Genomic DNA, 22352 nt, shown 5'->3' with positions numbered 1-22352 from the left:
AACATAAATCAGGCAAATAGAATTTACCTTTCAACTTTACAATATTTGTTTTGCTAATTATTAAAAGTCGTACGATAGCCTGTAATTTATCACAACTCTAAAGAAAGTAATTCTTTATTTTGTATTTTTCGCTAGTAATACATATTTTCTATAATCTTTGAATTTGTTTTACATTTCTTCTTGACAACCGATGTTCTACAAATTATATTTTCGTTCTGTCACATTAATTGTTTTTTTGTAATCCGTGCCTTGTACTTGACTTCAGTTTTTATCTTTCTTCATTCAAGCATGAAGATGCCAAAATAAAACAGGAGAACAGCTTTCCAATGTGCCATAACAGTACTATCTTGCTGCACCTGGCTAAGAATTATAAATGATCGTATCATAAAAAATAACGAGTGCTGGCCTTTTTTATGAGAACAAAATAAAATTAAATTTTTGAACGAATCTTTGGCTAATGCAGGTAAGTGAACGGATCCACACACTACAAAAGTCAAAAAGTCTGAAAAGACCAGTTTTTGTCTGAATTTGCATGAATTTTTACTTGACATTCTTAATTTGTCTGCATAATTTTTAAAAATTATTGACATAGTATTAGTTTGTCTCAAAAGGTTCTTGATTTGTCTTGACATGTGTCTTGACAGTATTAACATTGTCTTAAAATTTCTCGACACTTCCTGTAACATCCGATAAGAGTCTGGATTAGTCTCGACCAATTCTTGACTGTCTTAAATTTGTCTCGATCTGTCTTGACATATTCTTGACATTCTTAATAATGGCTGAATATGTCTTGACATATTCTTGACATTCTAAATAATGTCTGAATATGTCTTGACACATTCTTGACAGTATAAAATATGTCTTGACACTATTTTAACAGTAAAAATTTCGCCTGAACGGTTTATGAAATCTTTTGGGTTTGTGTGGCTAAAAAGAAAGGAGGGGGGATTTCGTGTTGGTCAAAGAATTTATTCTCATCTTGATTCAAACTGCATTTTTTTAGAACAACCCAAAAACATTTTTTTTCATATTTGGGTGTTGAATTTTATAATTTTTTATCAACAAAAAATTTGTGATAACTCCTTCCTGAAAAGATAAAAAAATGTTTAGATCCATATTATGTATGTATGTTTGAGACCAATGAAATCATTGATTAAAAATTATAAAATTCAACACTCAAATTTGAATAAAAAAACAGTAATCATTGAGACACATTTCAAAATATTCAGAATATGTCAAGCCAATCTAAGAAAGAATAAGAATGTCAAGAATATGTCGAGAAATTTCAAGACAGTATTTAAATGTCAAGAATTTGTCAAGAAATTTTAAGACCATATTCAGAATGTCAAGATTATGTCGAGTAAATTTCATACAAATTTGATATAAATGAGAATTTGTCAAGAAAAATTAAGACACAAGTCATACTTTCGGAGAATGTCAAGTAAAAGTTCATGCAAATCAAGACAAAAACTGGTCTTTTCAGACTTTTTGACTTTTGTAGTGACATATTGTTATGTCAAGTACATCTCATGATCTTGATAATCTTGACAATATCAGCCAGTATAGTTCAAAGACATATTGTTTGAATTACCGATGAAATGTTTCGTCATTAAATGTTTAGATGAAAAATCAACAAAACAATTGTGGGAACCGCTCAATACGGACGAATGTACGTGACAAATATACTTAAGCGGAATAAAAGAAAGATTAATGTCAATAACAAAAATTAACTGCAAATACTTCAAGAGATGTTGGCAAATAAACAACTATGTCGCCTTAGAACGTTTGAACAATGTTTTAGGCTTAAGGTTTGTATATCATTCAACCGATTTCGCAAAATATCAATTTCAACTTTTAACTAATTGTAATTGTATAGATTAGGTTTCTGATAAATAGAAACATGCTATCAATTATCACTAAGTTTATATAAGCCGTTCTGTAATTCATTTTTGAAAATCCACTTCTAGTATGTTTATATGTTTATATACAAAATAAAAATAACCTTTAAGGGGCTTTCATAATCATCTTATAATTGGCGATTTATACAAAATAATGAAAAATCCTTGTCCGTACAAACATGAGCCACATGAGGCTGTCCATTTTACAATATAAACTTGTTTTAAATAACACATTGCGAAATATGCTTAAAACACACTTTTCCTAATTATTTTCAATCGCTTCCAGACAGTAATCAATGGAGCGAATAGAATTTAAGGGAGATATTGTAGGATTATATTTCATGCTGTAGATCGTATAATGGCAATAGCATATAGTAAACAGGATAAATCATGTTCTAATTTTGCGCTTGTTAAAAAGATGGTAACACATAATTAGGTCTTTCCACTTTTCTGTGGAAAGACCTATTGTTTTTCTTCTGATTATTAGGTCTTTCCACTTTTCTGTGGAAAGACCTATTGTTTTTCTTCTGATTATTTTTTTTTTTTTTTTTTTTTTTTCTTCCGCCTAATTTTGTTCTTGCGATAAACATTTGTTTCGCAATATGTAGCTTAGATATTTGGTATATGATATCGAACAGTTTATGCGCTTTTGAAATTTACCCTGCGTAAACGAATACTTTTCTTTGTAGGAGTTATCTCCCCAAACACTGTTTTCCTTGTTAGCGCATCTCCTTCGCAACCGTAAAAGATTATGACAAATTTATTTTACAAAATTGCTCGTTATATCCTTCGCATGATTTGTCCTATTTTGACCGAAGCGATATGACCGCTCCATATGAGAGTTATTTCCCTTTATGCATCTGATATAAGTGATATGAATTTCTATCTTATAAATCATAAGTGATAGAGACCTAGGATCTTTTGATTTGAGGTCCTTGGTCCCAAAAAATGAAAATTAGGTCAAGGTCAAAGGTCAAGGTCATATTCTAATATTTGAATTTGGCTTATTTTCACTTATATCCAAAGACTGTATAAGATATCAACAAATTATTTTTACTAAATTGTTAGTTGCGACATGTCGTAAGATGTAAATTTTGATTGCAAGCGTACGTTGAATGTAAAAGGGAGTTTTCTCCCCTCTTGTATTTAAAAACACGCGTTTGGTGATATAACTCATTAACTAAATATAATTAAGACCTATGGTCTTTTGATTTGAAGTCCTTGGTGTATGACCTTGAAATTGATCTCAAGGTCATAGCTTAATTTGACGTTCTAGATTTTGACCTTTGCTTTTATTCTATATGTATACATGATAAAGATATACAACTTTTAGAAAAAGGTTTCAAACCATTTAACCTTGAAAAAACAACCGGAAGTGACCTTTTGTAAACCGGAAGTAGCTATTTTTTTGTACTTTATTAATATAAAAGTATAAAGAACCAGATATTTTTGGAATTAGTGTCAAGTAAATATTCAAATATAATCGGAAGTAACATTTGTCAAACCGGAAGTAACAAATTATCTCCCTTATTTAAAAAAAAATGTATGGAAACAATATATTTTTGGAATCAGCTTACCAGGAGCTATCATTTGACGATTGAAATGACATTTTAAACTTAGTTTCACAACTTTTCATATCAAAATACATTGTTTTGATGGAAAGACCTTCAATTGTTCTCTGAACAATTGGTTTTTAATTATGTTCTTTTTTTATTTACTTTGTATATATATTTTAATATCGTTTACTTGATTTGAATAAAATACCATTATAACTTGAAGTTGTTGTTTTTTTTGTTTTTTTTTTATGTAAAATGGCTTAAGAGAATACTTGAGCAACAACATAGTGATAAAAGAACAATCAGGATGATACCTTTAAAAAATGCAAAACTATTTAGATAGTTTAATTAATATGGTCTTATGTTCTTATTTCTTTTGTGTTTTCTGATTTTTTATATTATTACACAAGTTTTGTGGTTTAATATCTGTTTTCTAAGTGAATGAATGAACATATAAAGTATCGTGAGTAAAAATCTATGTTAATTCTAAAAAATTCTTTTTTTTAATTTATTATCATTCAGTTAATTGCATTTTAAAGAAGATACAATCAAACGTGGTATATTTGGATCATAGGGCTGATATGTTAATTACTTCTAGCAGTTTATTGCGGCATACAAAAAAATAATAGTTGATGTGTATATTCAAATCATCTCACATCTCACATTTTTGGTTTTGGGTAAGTATAAGAAAGATAAGTGTCGGAAATGTTTATTTCTTAATGCTCTTTAACTGCGTACTTTTTTGGGGGCTTCTTACCTTTTTAATAGTCGAACGTTCTTGATATGTCGTTTTAGACGAACGTGCGTATATCGCAAATGCAAAATGTTTAATCCTGGCATTTGTTTTGGGATTATTAACCACATATAGAATATAGATATGCATAATTGTTCATGACGAACATGTTTTAATCTTTGAAGGGAAAACGGCACGATGACACAATTAAGCTTTAGAAATGCTATAATGAAGTTAAAGATTTTTCAAAATAAACGCTTTAGTTTAGACTGCTTAGTTAATAACACATTTCAACAAAATCAATACCTATAATGAAGAGAAAATCAACATTTGAACTAAACATTGTTACATAATTACCAAACTATTGCAAACAAGTTCAAAACTCTAAATCAATCATTTCTTTCTCGTGATTATAAATACAATAAAGTTTTAGCTACGAAAACTGTTTTGAATCACAGAGCATGTATACTGTTAAACTCTTTTCGAATGTGGATGGAGAGTTGTCTCATTGGCACTCACACCACATCTTCCTATATCTATATAAGATAAAAAAAAAAATCACCGAACGATTCCTAAACTAATCATTGTCTTAAGAGTATTGTTTTCTGCTAATTAGTATTGACTGATTGTTGGTTGATTAACGTGCAGTGGCAAATATTTCATGCATGTTAAGGACGAGCTAATTAGTATCTTCACACACAAAATTGATAATGGTTAAGTACGTTAACCTTTAATACAAAATGTATGTCTTGTTATAACACTGAAATGATAATAGTATAGATAGTTAAACATTATATGAAATTACTACACATTTTGTTTCTCAAAGTATCTCTTGTTGACAACGTAGCATACGCTAAAAGTTATCAAAGGTATCAAGCTAATAATTTGTTACGCCAGACACACGGTTCTTCTGCCTTAGACTCATCAGTGACGCTCAGATAAAAAACTTTAGAAATAAAATCATCATAGACACTAGGACTAAACTTAGTTTATACGCCAGACGCGCGTTTCGTCTATAAAAGACTCATCAGCGACGCTCGATTCATAAAAAGTCAAAAAGGCCAAACAAAGTACGAAGTTGATTGAGGACCAATGTTCTTCAAAAATTTTGCCAAATACAGCTAAGGTAATCTATGCCTGAGGTAGAAAAGCCTTAGTATTTCAAATAATTAAAAGATGTGTACACAGTAAATTTATAAATATAACCATATTAATGACAATTCATGTCAGCACAAATAGTGCAGTACAAATAGTGCTGACTACTGAGCTTGTGATTCCCTTGGGGGAAAAATTTTCCACCAGTAGAAAGCCAAACAAGTATAAAGATGAGGATAATTGAGGACCCATTACAAATCTACACAATGGTATATTTTGAAGCACATAATGTTAGAAAAGAGTCAAATAACAAAAACATCGAGCTTCGAACAAATTTTAAAGCTGAAAAATCCTTGTGAAGAGGTAACACTCAAAAACATCAAACAAATGAATATCAACTGTCATATTCCTGATTTGACTCTAGATTTCATCAGGTTTATGCCTGAGTTCAAATATCATTCTGATTATAATGCAAAAATATACATTAGAGCTTAAAAAACGTATACACTTGAATTAAGTAAAACCCCGCAAAGTTTCATGAATGATTTTGGCACAAAGACGTTATTTCTACAATTCAAATCACTTCAAAACGTCGATTTTGAGATTGATGTTGTTTTATTTTAGATAACATTGTAGTAATAGAACATTTGTCTCTGCTAAGTTATTTTAACTGTTTTTTTACACTATAGATTTGGTGTCGTTCGACTGCGATTGAATTGATGAGGGAACATCATTTTCATTTTCTAAATTATAAAATCGTTGTCAAGATTGTATTCAGCGAAGATGTTCATAATCTTGACTATAAACTATAATGTTTTGCGGTCCCCTGGTTTTAACATGGAGGGCGGGTCATTACTGACAATGTATATACTTCACTTGCACTTCATCTAACAAAATTAGACGATTTTCATACTATCAACAGTTACTATGGTTCTAAGACATCATTTTTTTTATTCAAAAATATGATATATTTATCCGTTCAAGGTACCCTCTCAAGGTACCTGTTATTGTACTTATTTCAATCAGCTGTACTGCCGTTAGAGTCAGGTTGAGCCGATTGCAGAACATCTCTTATTTTTTGGCAGTATTATTTGTTTTTATTTTACGGGTTGATAAAAGACTTCCGGATATATTTTCACATTCCAATTTTTGTACAGTTTATTGGTATCGTGTATCCATTATACATATAATATCATAAGAAGTTACTCAGTATGCACTAGAAAAGCTAATTGATGAAGAATCTAAAGTTGAGTGCAATTGCTCAAATCATCTTCTTATTTTGAAAGTAAATTTTTTATCGGGCTCATTTAATTAAACAAAGGTCGTATCACTGTGGAAATGAAACTTGAATTTTGATCCAAACATTTGCAAATTTCTAATGGAGTTTATTTTTGTGAACCGTATTGTTATTATATGCCATTAAGCATCACGATTATCCATCAGCGTTTTAAATAAGAAGATAGGAATGTGTCAGTGACTATATTTTCTCAATAAAGATTTTACTACAGACCAGACAGATATAAATTATTTGATGGTCATGAAACACGAATGATAACCGCATATGTTAAGACACTAGCAACACAATGGGTGCCACATGTGGAGCAGGATCTGCTTACCCTTCCGGAGCACCTGAGATCACCCCTAGTTATTTGGTGGAGTTTGTGTTGCTTATTCTTAAGTTTTCTACTTTGTGTCATGTGTACTAATGTTTGTATGCTTGTTCTTCTTTTAAGCCATGGCGTTGTCATTTTTATTACGATTTTGAGTTTGACTGTCCCTCTTGTAACTTTCGTTCCTATTTTATTCATGCTGTCTTATTAATTGATTTTTTGGATAATAGTGTATACAATAAATTGAGAAATTTCAACATTGTGCACTATTATTTTAAATCCTGTTTAGATTTTTACGATAGCTTATGAATTAGCCTTTAAATAATTTAGTTAACAGTATTAGTTTACATTTTAAAGTTAAATATCAACTTACGGATCGATTTATTAGAGTTGGCAGCAATATTCCAAACTATGTACCGTTCGAGGAGATGAATTTATAATTGTAAAGCAATTGATCAAACTAGTTCATTCACACTGTTGATTTATTACTCCTATGGGTTATTACCTCATTGTTTTTTTTTCATTAACATTACAACTTGTTTATTCACATTTCATATCTTTTCAACATTTAAATTCCGTTTTGCTTTATTCCTCGCAAAAGAAGCGAAAAATATGAACCTGCTAATTCCTAGAAGACACTGCGTCAAGATCTTGTAATGTTATTGATGGAATAATGATTTGTTTTCAATCTGGATTAACAAACTACAATATGTGATTGTAGGTTTTTTTTCAAACATTAGCGTGATTATGCTTCCATTAGAACTTTCTTGTTTCTTTGATCTACAATAATTACATTTCCCTCAGAGTCCAATATATCAGACCATGAGTAATTGAATTATGATGTATGCTTACCTTTCCTGTCGTAAATTGACTATTAAATATTGTAACTGACGTGTTTTGTCATTTTAATTACATGTATTAATCTACCTATATGTTTGATTATCTTTCATGTATTACTATTGATCTCTTTTTGTGTTTACTAATTAAGGTGAAAATTAAAATTTAGAGTCGACTATTTAAAAATTCACAATTTAGAGGCAATAGTTATTACAGAATTTAAAACTCGGAAATCCATTTGAAAAGGAACAAGTAAGATATAGAAGATGAGGGCAGCACATACACTCTGAATTGAGTACGTTCTGGTTTTTTTTTAAAAGGTCTTATAAATCGATCACTATTCTTATGAAGATTTAGCCAAAAACGTCAAAAATGTTTAAATGAAAAATCAGATAAGACAAATATTATTGTGTCATGATATCAAAGACCATGATTTACCAGTTCGTGATGATGACTATAACATTTATTTTATTTTAGTCGGGTCTGCTAAAGGGGCATTTGTGTATATTGGAAATCGGTTTATATCGTGCAAATGCACTCATGGTAAAGTATCAATTGAGATATGCTACATGAGTGAAAAAGGCTAGTGTATTTCAAATATTAATTTGAAAAGAGAGACATTCAGCCAAATGATAATTCTTCAAATTCACTGAAATGTGTCACATATACATCTTAAAAGTAATATCATAGAGATACTCACATGAAGCTAAATAATCAAAATCATGAAAAGGACAACTATTGCTGTTTATAGTATATGTATATAAGTCATTTTCAATAGTCAAATATCAGCAGTACAGTTTGATATTTTAGCATTATTCAAGGGGAACCTATTGCCTTGATGCTTTTTCTTCTTTGTCTTTCGAACGTTTGTGGTTTGAGTTTCAATATCAGAAATATCACAGGCATTCTTATATTTTAACTCCAGCGTTCAATATAGTAATATGCATTAGATTAACAGTAGGGTGTTACACATATATTGATTTTTGCATTAATTGTCTCGACACTCATATTCTTAAGATACTCCTTTGTTACATTTTTACAAGATTTCATCGACTAAAAAGATAACGCAGAGTGATAACACATTTGGCGAGTCCTAGGCTTTTTCTGTATTTACTTCATCCGATACAAACCAAGTATCATTGATACTGATTAATTTGGGGATATATACACATGGAAAAAAGTATTGTAACACCAATTTGAAATTCAAATGAAAAAAACTCTTTATTATTTTTGTGATATGATTTGTTGAAATAGAATTATTTAAACATTTTTTAAATATCACCTGAGTTTAATAAATAAATATCGACTCGATCAGTTCTTATCAACACATGCAGCTACTAAACTCGGAAAGGAGAAACCAGATGTTTTTATCCTCATTGTTTTCAACACTTTAAATAACCAAGTTTATAAAGTTATGTGATTGACACCGTGTAATTGGTCATCCACAACTCATAACCGCAGCAAGATGGCAGATAATCAGCATGAGAGAAGCAGGTATGTCGCCGTGACAATTGGAAGAATTGTTGTGTATCATCATTCCACTATAAGTCGTTCTGAGAATAAAAATCAGGCAACAAACGATGTGAAAGACCTTCCGAGATCAATAAGACCCCCTTTAACATTTGCTTTGGAAAATCAAGCATAATTAAGGTTAGTCAGAAGGAAAACCATTGCAAACAATAAAATCCTAAAAAGAGAGTGATTACCAGAAAGGAGCCTTTAAACCAGAACTGTTTGAGATCGGCTCATCGCAACTGGTTATCGTGAGATAAGATCATTTCGGGGATCATTGCCTACGAACAGACACAGTTGCCCGTATCGAATAAGTGCAGAGTTCGCCAAAGTTGGAAATTAGCATCGTGGAGAAAGATCCATAATTGATTGTTCCAATGCAATTTGGTTTATTTTCCTTGGCCCGATCGTAGCCCGACTTTGAACCATATCGAGCATATATGGGACACTTTGGGGAGTAAAGTGCACGAAAGGACACACCAGTTCAAACACATCATGAAATAAACAATACCCTTCGTCAGAAAGGGTTGCTGCTACCTTAGCAACAAATAAGTCGACTTATGGCAGGAATCAGAAGACGTTGAGATGCGGTTATCCATTTGAATGGAGGCTGCGCACAAAGTACTAATTCTTTGGCGTATAACGATCAATCATGATGTGAATAATCATCTAAAGATTAATTTTGAAACGTCTGATATTGTAAATTTCGACTACAGTAAAAGTTGTTAAATGCATTTTTTGTAAAAAAAACACACTTCTTTTAATTTAAAAACTTTTGGTTATATAAAACCTTTTTTTCATACATTTTTTGTTCGTTTTAATGCTATTGTTATCATTAACTACGTTTCAATATCATTTTACAAATATTTTATCATATTCCATCCAAAATAATGTTGCAATACTTTTGTACACGTGTATATATCACCAAAGGATATTGAGAAATGTGACCGAAACTTCCTGATATCAATTATGGCTGAAGGAGAGGGAATTTAATTGTAATTACACTATGATAGCTTATTATCATTAAGTTTGTTATATGCGTATAGTTTTTAAAAAACAATGTGTGTCGCAGAAATTGTTTTTCAATTACTAACATTGTTGAAATTAAAAGATATACTAGTATTGCCTCATCAACGGTGCCTACATGTAGAGCACAAGAGGGTTACATTTGTTTGTATTCAAACGAACTGCGACATCTTTTTTCTATGTATACATTAAATAAAATGATATATTGCGAATTAATTTCTGTAACATGTAGTTAAAACAAAATATTACGTTTTGCGTTCAATTTGGCAATTGGAAACGCAGACAAATGTCTGCTGTACACCAAAGCAAAACAATTGTTTAGATACTAATCGGGAAACAAAATATATCCTTTCGTATCTGTCGTACAGATAAACAGTAACAGGATTTGAAGCTCAATGATCAATCTTAAACAGACTACAACAGAATATACCTGAAATCTAGATGTGGTCGTTGATAAATGCCCTTATCGATTTTTCTTAAAAATAATTTAAAAAACATTTCCTATTAGTAATGAAATCTCTCTCCCTGTGAAATTTGAAAAGACCTAATCAAACCTTTGATAAATTAGATATATTGTCTTTGAAGTGTGTAAAGCAATAACATCGTTCGTGTAATTTGATGTCTAAAGAATATTATCTCTAACGAGGGAATATTATAATATCTTGTATTCTTTGTAGAATACGATATGAAATCTTCTTCCATATATTTTTGTTATTGATTTTAAGATACAATACGATCTTTATTTGATATACACGTACTTATATGAACAAACAACTAAATTAAAAGAGCAATATTTGTCATATCAAAGACGATTATTATTTGAGTATTCATACTTTTGCAATAAATAGACATATTTTAAATCGTTCAAATAATATGAACAAAACTTACATAATGCATAACACAATTTTATAAAGGAATAATAGTTCTGACTCAATTTTTCAGGGTATCGCGGCTGGCTCGAGCTCACATCATAACAGTGTGTCCATCGAGAAAATTTATGTATAATTGATCAAAATTAGATTCAATGTGTAATAGCGATATGTATATACGTGTGTTCTCTGTACATTACGCCAATATATCTATTTAAAATAGTAAACATATTGTTTGTATATATATACATTTTGTATTCCTCTTATTGCACGTATGTATTGTGTCTGAATGATCGAATAAAGTTGAAAAAAGTTGAAAGTATTATTTTGAAATTCCATTACGATTAATCTAAGTTTTAAAATGTATGCTCGCACATTTCCGTCTAGCTTTATTCATCAATTAAGATACTAAACAATAAAGTATATCTCCGACATTTGTAAACAATTTTATTGGGATTGATCAGTCCAGTTTAAGAAATGCCGAACTTAAGTAACTTAAAGTAACATTAAAAAACATCTGCGTGTAATCAGTATCAGGTAGTTAAAAATAGACCAAGCACTTACCAAATTTACAAATTCAAAGTACATAATAGTACTAGTAATCAAAGGTACCAGTATTATGATTCAATACGTCCGACGCGCGTTTCGTCTATATAAGACTCATTAGTGACGCTCAGATAAAAATAGTTATTAAGCCAAACAATAACACATTTGATGATCTTTGAGACCCAAAATTCTAAAAATTTGTGCCAAATACGGACAATGTGATCTATTCCTGGGATAAGAACAAATCCTTAGTTTTTCAAACAAGAAATTAAAAAAAAATACCATATAATTTATATTTATGTCAACACCGAAGTGCTGACAACTCGGCTGATGAAACCCTCGGAGACAAAACGACCACCAGTAGTGGCATCGACATAAACTGACAGACTCAAACGGTATCAACCAAGGGAACGAGTGACAAGCAAATCGTGTTCCTGGCTTGTAAATGGTAGTTTACATCTTGCTTTACAGATAGCTGTATGTCCCATTTGAATAACAGTTGTTTATAGTTCCGTTGTATAAACATAACTTTGTGACCAATCCCAACAGACATACCATTTCAGTGTGACAATTAAGCGACACAGTAGTCTTTTCCGATGACCATATTTAGATATGTACGAAAGTTGTATTATATTTCGAGATCCCTACATTAAATACAGATCAAACGACAATTACTGAGTTACATTCATCTGACTTCAAAACGCCATATACACATGAGATGTTCCCAAACACTTCAAATTTAAAATTGAACTAAAAGCATACCATCCTAATGCAAGTTATTCTAAATAACAAAGACTCACCTGCAAGCAAAACTTGAAACTCTTCTGTTACGTTGACAAATTTCCAAAATATTTCAGCTGTAAGTTCTTCATATGTCGTTGGTTTGTATGTAAGAGACGTGTTTTTACCCTCAGATGAATTGGTCTTGCCACATATACTTGAAATTACTCCTGCAAAATTAAATTTCAAATTTAATAGCTTTTGCTGTCTTTGAAATTATCATTAATAAACTATATTGCATATTTATCTTTATATGACAGTTTTCAACACAGTAAAGATAAGCCTTTGCGAATATTGATCTTAAAACGTAGCTTGATTGCACATTCTCTTGGGATAATTTGTTTAGTTAAAGCTTTTATTTTTCAAATTTAAAACACCGTATGCGGATTTAGTATCTTAATTTGATGAATTTGTAGTTTTCAAAAAGAGGTGAAATATCATTACATAGTGCTGTTAACATATTATTTGTCTTAATATATATTAGCATGACATGAATTTCTACATAGCTAATGCTCCTCTTAACTATTTCACTGATTTTGGATACACATCTTGAGGTCATACCTCGCACAATGGGTATTTCATATTATCATTGTATACTGTTCAAGTCTAAGTACTAATTTTGAAAGTAATTTCGTTTAAATCAGGCATTAGAAATAAAAATAAACAGCAAGAAGATTTATTCCTGATTCGTGTTTGACAGTTAAAATTTGAAAAACGACATATTACATATAACAATGTTTGTGCGCACGACGTGCCAGCAATAACCACACCCAACAACAAAACAGACTTAAAGCAGAATATCCAAAACAATGTAAAAAAACTCAACATAAATACCAGAACTGACACTTTGTATTAACGCCAGATTCGCGTTTTGTCAAAAACGACTTTACTAGAGGACTAAAAATTCCTAACGGATTTGCCAAAAACAGCTTAAGTAATAAATTTATGAGGGAGAAACCCCTTAGTATCTAAAAACATTAACGGTTGTGTAAACAGTTAATTTATAATTGTGATCATATCAATGATAATTTATGTCAACACATAAGTGCTGACTTCTGGCTCGGGGAATAAAAACTCCACCAGCAGTTGATCGACCCAGTGGTTGTAAATGAACTATGTATAGATACCAGGATTGAAATTGTGTATTTGCCCCAAATGCACATTTCGTCGACAAACGATTCTTTCGTGACGCTCGAATAAAAAAAAGTAAAAATGCCAAATAAAATACGAAGTTGAAGAGGATTAACTAATATATATATCTTCATGCCTTATATATCATGTACTGTAGTATGCCGCTAGATTAAAACTGGCGTGGAAAGGTAACACATGCCCACCGAAAGCTCTTTTTATGAGAGCCAAGGTGGTCGTGTGGTCTAGCGGGACGGCTGCAGTGCAGGCGATTTGGTGTCACGATATCACAGTAGCATGGGTTCGAATCCCGGCGAGGGAAGAACCAAAAATTTGCGAAAGCAAATTTTCAGATCTAACATTGTTGGGTTGATATTTAGACGAGTTGTATATATATTTATATATATATATATACCGTTAATAAGGCACGTGGGAATAAGATTTTAAGAAAAAAAAATTATTACCTTTAGTAGTTGTTACTTTATCTTATGGTACAAAAATCTTCCAAAAAAAATCAATGTGTAGGCTCCATGTGATTTTTAAAATGTAGAAATCATTCAAAAAGATCCAAATTATCTCCCTTTGGTACACAAATTCCATTGTTTGCATTAAAATTGAAATATCGTTTTTTACTCATCGGTGAACTTTATTTTTTATTGTTGTTCTTGAATAAGCTGTACATAAACTAAATAATAGTAAAATTTTAGCGATTTCTGTAATTTAGTTCCTTTTTTATTTCGACATTACCGCTATTTCTCCTTTTTAGTTCAACAGAAAAAAAGGACATTTACAAAAATGTATGCTTTGTTCGAAGGCAGATTGTAGGGATAAATGAACGGTGACCCCATTTTTTTATTTCATTTTTCTATTAGGTATAAGATAAAGTTCATTTATAGAAAAATATAGCAAAATCCTATATTAAATCAATAAAATATAATTTCATTATGAATTATATCTAACTTTTTGGACAAGTTAAATGAGAATAGCTGTTTGCTTACATTTCAATGAATAGTTGAACATTTTCAGTTAACTAAATGACAGAAATTCAAAACATACTGAAATTAAGCTAATTGCTTATTCATCCATATACTTTTTAAATTGTTATTGATCATTGTTATATGTTATTTGTTATCAAAATAGACTATCTGTTCTACTGTATGTACGTTAATTACTATTTTTCCTTGCGTCATTAAGAGAGAAAAAACACTTTGATTTATTATTATTATGCACGAATATTTGTTTTATGTTTATTTCAAAAAAACAAGTACTGTGATGCGTGATTTATATAATTGCACATATCAACTATTCTCTTTTAGGTTTCGAATTAAACCATTTTAAAAAAAAAATATTTGATGAAAATTACCGCACTGCTAACAAATTTGAAACAAAATGAATAAATAATGATTCATAATGTAGTTTCAATAAATAATCTAAAGTAATATTATATATACAAAATTTCATTAAAAAAACTGACCACCATAAACGGCTTTTACTGACCAGGATTTTTTTGACCGAATTCGTAATCTTGAACGAAACCATTTGCAGCAGCAAGATAACATTTAATAGACAATAGTGATATTGAAGACCGGATATGCACTTACAGTTAAATAGAAGGGGATAGGAATATAAGATTTTGAAAAAAGCTTCTTAACAACATTCATAAAACAATTCTGTAGCTCAGTTTATGTATTGAATAATCGATCAAAAAATTTACAATTTGTTAAACTCTTTAATTACAAAAATAGAATATCTTCAAATTTAATATATATATTATAAGTTTCCTTTTCTGTTGATTGAATTTGACCCTCCTCGTCTTCAAACCATAAAACCCACATTAACCCAGAGCTAGAGACAAATTATTTTACCAGTTTATCGATGCAAATCCAGTTTTGTTTTAAGCTTGAATCTTAAAAAAAACATTCCTGGTATCAGATATTTATTTAAAATTTTAATGTGTCACAGATTGATATTTTTATCATTAAATTCAAATTCTTACTTTAAGCTGTCGAATACTTTCGTAACAACTATGTCAGAGATTCTCTTTAGGTCATTTTCATGATGTTAGAAGATTTTTTTGTTAACTACTCTTTTCTTTGAAAATAAAATTAAAAATGTTTCAATAATCAAAAATCTGTTATTTAAAATTTGACATTTCAAACATTGCGATTGATCTTAGTATCTGCCAGATTTTCTACAATTTTTAATTTGTTCGTGTTTTCATATGCTATAAATCTCTCCCTCGTAGGACAGTAAATGTTTGATATTAAACTTTTTTTATTATTCTTGTCATGTTGTTGGCTATTATTTTAGTATGATTATGTCTCTTAGTCAGGTGCATCAAAGGCTAGACACATTTCAGAGTGTATTAACCTTGATTATAACATCTGTGTGAAATATTTTATATCATGATACTTTACTAACAGTGATAATAATTGGAAATAGTTCTGCTTGATACATGTTCGATGAATTTAGAACTATGCGGTCTCAAGGTAGATAGTGTGTTTAAATTAGTCCATATATTTTTTTCTTAATTTGCCAAAATTTAGTTTATAAAATGCTTTTTTTTTAAATAATAAAAAAAATTGGTCAATGGGCTTATTTTCACGCTAGATGTTGTTCAAAATTGACAGATTTGGTATAGATTATGCACGGTAAACAGCCAGATAGTAAAATAATACCAAGTTTTTAGGGGAAAATTATAATTCGTGATATAGCTTTTATTTTGCTTAAAGACATAACGGCAAAGGTTAAATGGTTTACCAAACAGTTTTGCTTTGCGGGGATGTAGATTGTATCAATTTTCTTATTTTAGTTTGAAAGAAAGAAAACAACATTATTTTCTGAAATCCAATATTTTATTTAAAGGTAAAATCGTTTATTGCGGTGATATATGAGAAATACAGCTTATTACTTCGTTTTAATTACATATGCTTTTTCTGCATATTAATTATATATAACTGATTGTTTATATAACAAAAACTTGATGTCATCAATACTGCTTGGGAGATGATTTCTTTGATTTGTCGAAACCATCAAACACATTTACCAATTATAAAATTTCAAATAAATATTTATGTTATATATGGATTCATATAAACAACAATTGTACATAGTTAAGAATTCGTATTGTAATCGAACACCTATATGTGTAATGGCTGGAGGCACCAGAAGGTAAATGTTAAATCCATAAAAAAGAAACTCCAAAACTTTCCTGGACATTTTTTACAATAGTACAATTACAAAAATACAGTACTCCTAAGAACAAACTCAACGGAAAGCCCCTAATAATTATCATATAAAGGTGGAGTGACTACAACTGAAATTGCGGTTCATTTCATATTTTCATAATTACGATAATTGTTGTTCATAAGTTATAATTTAAAGTTTGTGTCTTACGAGAATGTTTAATTCGTAAGAATTGTGTTTAAAGGATAGCTGGTTGCCAAAGCATAGTCAGGTCAAAATACAAAATATTTTCATATACAAGTAAACATTTAATAATAATCTACTGTTTAAGTACTGATCCATGACTTAGCTCGTTATTGTTATTATTAAACAACAATTATCAGAAAACAAAGGATATAGTTTATCCATGCATTCATGACACAAAATCATACATGAACAAACAAAAACCGAAACATTTCAATATGTACTAAAACTTAAAATAATACATATGTAAGATCCTATTTCTTTGGAGTTCAGTATTTTTATGATTTTACTCTGTATTTCACGACATAAACACAAATTTTGTATGTACAAAAGTAAGCTGAACATTGCTACTCTATTAAGCCTTTTGCAAGTATGTATTCACCTATAAATAGATACCTAGAACATTCAAAAACTAATTCAGACTTGAATTGTCAGTAAGAATTCAAAGTACTACCTTTATTGTTCAAATCAACATATTTTGAATCCCAAGGTCCTCAAACAACTTTGTTTTCCAAAATCATACCTTATGTTTATGTATATAAATTTGTGATATTATTTTGTATTTGTCCTCATCATAAGCGCATAGTCTAATATAACACTTTGATTGGGTTTTTTTAGAGTATAACACTCTTCAATTTTTTTTCAAATATATCAATTGCATTTTTAATGTGCAATTAACACCAGATATCATCGATTTTTCTGATTTTGACCTGGTGAGTGAAAGAAAATACTCGATTACCAACTTGTTTTCATATAAAAAAAAATCAAATAATATATTGACTTCGGCTGTTTCTGAAATACAATACTTTACCTAATAAATCATGAAGATATGTCCACTTTAATTAAGAAATAAATCCGAAATTAAAACAAATGGTATAAAACTAATATGAACTGTCTGACTGTGTTAAAACACACATACATCGTATCAGTCAATCAATTTGTCATGATAACCGCAAAACCTTTTAAATGTAAGATTGATTTATTTTTTCCTTATAATATATAAAAAAAAAAGATGTGGTATGATTGCCAATGAGACACCTATCCACAAAAACGAAAATGGCTCAGACATTAACAACTATAGGTCATCGTACGGCCTTCAACAATGAGCAAAGCCCATACCTCATAGTCAGCTATAAAAAGGCCCGATTAGACAATGTAAAACAATTCAAACGAAAAAACTAACGGCCTGATTTATGTAACAAAAATGAACGAAAAACAAATATGTAACACATAAACAAACGACAACCACTGAATTACAAGCTCCAAAACATTACTAAGTATTTTTACAAAAACTAGTATACCTCCAGGAATGCATAATACTTATAAATACGAATATCATCTGATGTTGCGATGTCAATTTCTTGAAATGTTAAAATTGTTTATGGTATCGCTTCGATTTTATTTGAATCAATACTCTTCTTCGTACAAAAGTTGCTGTTCAGCAAATATACTATCAGTTCTAAAACAAATAAGCTATACACTCAATGTTTGGAAGTGGTACACAACCAATAAGGCGGAATTGTTGTATTGTGTATAATCATTTCATTTAAATATTTATTTTTAAAGGTAAAATCAATTGAAATTGACGGATATGCTCATAATTAAACTTTAAGTTTCGCCCAAAAAATATATAGTGTTTTTTATGGGAAAAGGTAACTCCAACAATCAATCATGATAACATGAATTAAAAAAAAATCCAAAAGTATGACACTTTTCAGTGTAGAAAGTATTATTATTGGAATAGAGGGACGAAAGATACCAGAGGGACAGTAAAAATCATAGATTGAAATAAACTAACAACGCCATGGCTAAAAATAAAAAGACAAATAGACAGAGAACAGTACAGAAGACATAACATAGAAAACAAAAGACTAAGCGACACGAACCCCACAGAGGACGTTCAACATTTAAAACACGATTTAGAATAATGTGTTTAAATGTGAACTTCTATATTTTTGCAAAATCAATGTTTGTTCAAACATGCTGTTATCATTGTGGGATAACATTAAATTCTACAGTAGTTTATAATTTGAGTTGTCTAGATGAAAAAGTTCGTGATAATACATAATATCGAAAGATGTGAGCAGAGATCGGTGTTTTACTAACTTGCACAGCAAGTTAACTTGATGACAAGACATTCTGACTGCTTAAAATTTAAATTGTAACACTTTTTTACTGCTTTTATCCGTCACTATACAAAGTGTTTGTTTCAAAACCACAGGTTTGGTCCTTCAACTGTTTTATAACTGTTGATAAGGTTTAAGTTTGACATGTAAAATGACTGAAGTTCACTTTCGATGGAGGAAATGTCGACAAAATGAGTGTTAAACACAGTTTTAGTTTATTCGGCCTGCTCTCATTTATCCTCTGTCATCAATTAAACTAAAGACCAAGTATCTTCAACAAACAAGTTATCAAGTGCACAAGACTATTTTTTATAAATTTTAGGAATGGTCATCTACTTATAAAAAATTAGTTTGTCTGCTCAACTTATGCCCAGCTAACAAGCAAAGCAGTCAAAATGTCTTATTTAAGATTAACTTATTTCATTATCAGATTTAAAATTTTGTAATTGTTATCTGCTTTTATCTGTCATATTTATAAGTCGTTGTATGCAATGACATTTAGGAAACATAAGAAAATGGCTGAACCAAGTCATGAATATGACACTTGTTATCTATTAGTTTGATTTTTTTTAGCTTTTTTATTTGTCATTTGTTTAGGAACTTTCCTTTTTAATATTTTCCTATCAGTTCCAATTTTTTTGAAATTTCACTTGTTATCGTTACAGCAGTCAAATTATATTACGCTATGAAGCAACAAAGCAGACAAATGCAATACAAATGTCCCAGGTATAGTGATAATAATGGTTTTTTTCTAACTTAATCTCTCATAATTTAAAAAAAAATTATAATCAAATTGATATTTTATACTATTTTATTATGTATTCATGAATAATGTTATGATTTGTTGCGAAACGATAAGATGTATATTACCTATTTGTACTGTATTGTATAGTATCACTTATACTCAAGGCTCCAAATGATAAATTTGAGATGAGTTTTGACTGATTGCTTTTTTATGGAGTTTTCATTTTAATTACTAGCAGTTTTGCTCATGGTTGTGTTGCTTTTGTTTTGACTTTTTGTTATTATTATTTTGTTGGTATACGGTTCATATTTATATATGTCTTCCATTGATTTGTTTTAACTTACTTGATTTTAAAGAGTTAGTGGTTGGTAATAATATTAAGCTGGTCTTTCTTATTCTTATTGTTAATATCTATCATCTGTGCAAAAATAAATTTGATTGATTACAAGAAGGACACTTTCTGAAGCAATAGAACACGATATTTTTTCAGTTAGAGTTGTAGTTTAATATTTATGTTAAAACAAAAACAAATAATAAAAAGGTGCAATCAACCACTTGTATCCTTGAAAAGTTCCTTTTTTATTATCTTTTAAAGCTGTCGTTGTTGTAATTTGTTTATGGACCTCAGGTCATATCAGGTCAGTATTTCTTTTGCAAATATAGTTGTTGTATTACTCAATGAAATTTAACTCTTTTCTATACTTATCCTACCTTATTTATTTCTTTTACATTCATTCCTTTGAATAATTTAGTCGATTGCTTTCATAATTCATTTTAGAAATAAATGAACAACTTTAAAATGGAGTTTGGTGTTGCAAACACTTACGTAAATCTTCTATACAATTGCCTTAAACATCGATTTATCATTAATAAAACGGTTCAATTGCATTATGCAAAATATTGTATAACCTTTAGACGCAATATTGTTGTCACACAATTATGATAAAAATACAGGAAAGGATATGTTTTTAATCAGAAGAAAATAATGCACAAATGTTAAGCTCCATCTTTGACTAAACTCCTTTTATGTATATTATTATATAGCCATAAGATACGTTAGTTTTAAAGATTTAAACAAAAAGAAAAATCACAAAAATACTGAACTCTAAGAAATATTCTAAAAGGAAAGTCACCAATCAAATGAATAAATTTAAAGCCCAAACACATCAAACTAATGGACAATTTCAGCTATATTTCTAACACATATTTACATGAATTATAGGATTAAGAAACCAGTGTTTCCATTTTCACATAATACATACATAAGGTCCTATTTCCTCGGAGTTAAGTATTTTTATGACTTTACTCTGTATTTCACGACATAAACACAAATTTTGTATGTACAAAAGTTAGCTGAACATTGCTACTCTATTAAGCCTTTTGAAAGTATGTATTCATCTATAAATAGATACCGAGAACATTCAAAAACTAATTCAGACTTGAATTGTCAGTAATCATGCAAAGTATTACCTTTATTGTGCAAATCAATTCATTTTGAATCCTAGGTCCTCAAACAACTTTGTTTTCCAAAATCATACCTTATGTTTATGCATATATATTAGTGATATTATTTTGTATTTGTCCTCATCATTAGCGCATAGTCCGATATAACACTTTGGTTCGGTTTTATTTTTTAGAGTATAACACTCTTCAAAAATCTTTTAAATATATCAATTGGTTTTTTTTTAATGTGCAATTAACACCAGATGTCATCAATGTTTCTGATTTTGACCTGGTGATTGAAAGAAAACACTCGATTACCAACTTTTTTTCATATAAAAAAAATTAACCAATTTAATATATGAACTTCAGCTGTTTCAGAAATACAATACTTTACCTAATAAATCACGAAGGTATGTCCACTTCAATTAACAAATATATCCGACATTAAAACAAATGGTATAGAACTAAAATGACCTGTCTGTGTTAAAACGCACATGCATCGTATCAGTAAATCAATGTGTTATGGTAACCGCAAAACCTTGTTAATGTAAGATTTAGTTTCCTTATAACCTCACTTAGGATTTTAACAGAAAACCAGTAGATCTGCAGGAATGCATAATACTCATTAATAAGAATATCAACTAATGTTGCGATGTTAATTTCTTGAAATGTTAAAATTGTTTATGATATCGCTTCGATTTTATTGGAATCCATACTGTTCTTCGTACAAAAGTTGCTGTTCAGCAAATATACTATCAGTTCTAAAACAAATAAGCTATACACTCAATGTTTGGAAGTGGTACACAACCAATAAGGCGGAATTGTTGTATTGTGTATAATCATTTCATTTAAATATTTATTTTCAAAGGTAAATCAATTGACATTGACGGATATGCTTATAATTAGTGATATATTTTAGGTTTCGCCCAAAAAAAATATAGGGTTTTTTTTTAAGGGGAAAAGGTGACTCAAACGATCACTTATTATAACATGAATTAAAACCCTCTAAAGGTATGACA

General features: G+C 29.8%; 1 protein-coding gene across 2 annotated transcripts in view; it reads right to left on the bottom strand.

Moving 5' to 3' along the window:
- LOC134711446 (glutamate receptor ionotropic, kainate glr-3-like) overlaps nt 1-22352 on the bottom strand; it is a 96387-nt gene that overhangs the window by 24783 nt on the left and 49252 nt on the right. Inside the window, exons 1-2 of one of the 2 annotated variants that reach the window (XM_063572040.1) lie at nt 21728-21820; nt 12483-12632 (exon numbers count right to left, since the gene is read on the bottom strand). Coding sequence is in view for 1 of the 2 variants with exons in the window: in XM_063572039.1 (XP_063428109.1) it covers nt 12483-12632 (150 nt within the window). In the remaining variant the exon portion in view is untranslated. Of the gene's footprint in view, nt 1-12482; nt 12633-21727; nt 21821-22352 lie in introns of those variants that run through there. The other variant, XM_063572039.1, reaches the window with a different exon arrangement.

Source organism: Mytilus trossulus, chromosome 3, assembly GCF_036588685.1.
Source record: "Mytilus trossulus isolate FHL-02 chromosome 3, PNRI_Mtr1.1.1.hap1, whole genome shotgun sequence".
Taxonomy (NCBI): Eukaryota; Metazoa; Mollusca; class Bivalvia; order Mytilida; family Mytilidae; genus Mytilus; species Mytilus trossulus.
Note: the sequence above shows the minus strand (reverse complement) of the source record. Positions and strands in the feature narration are given on the sequence as shown.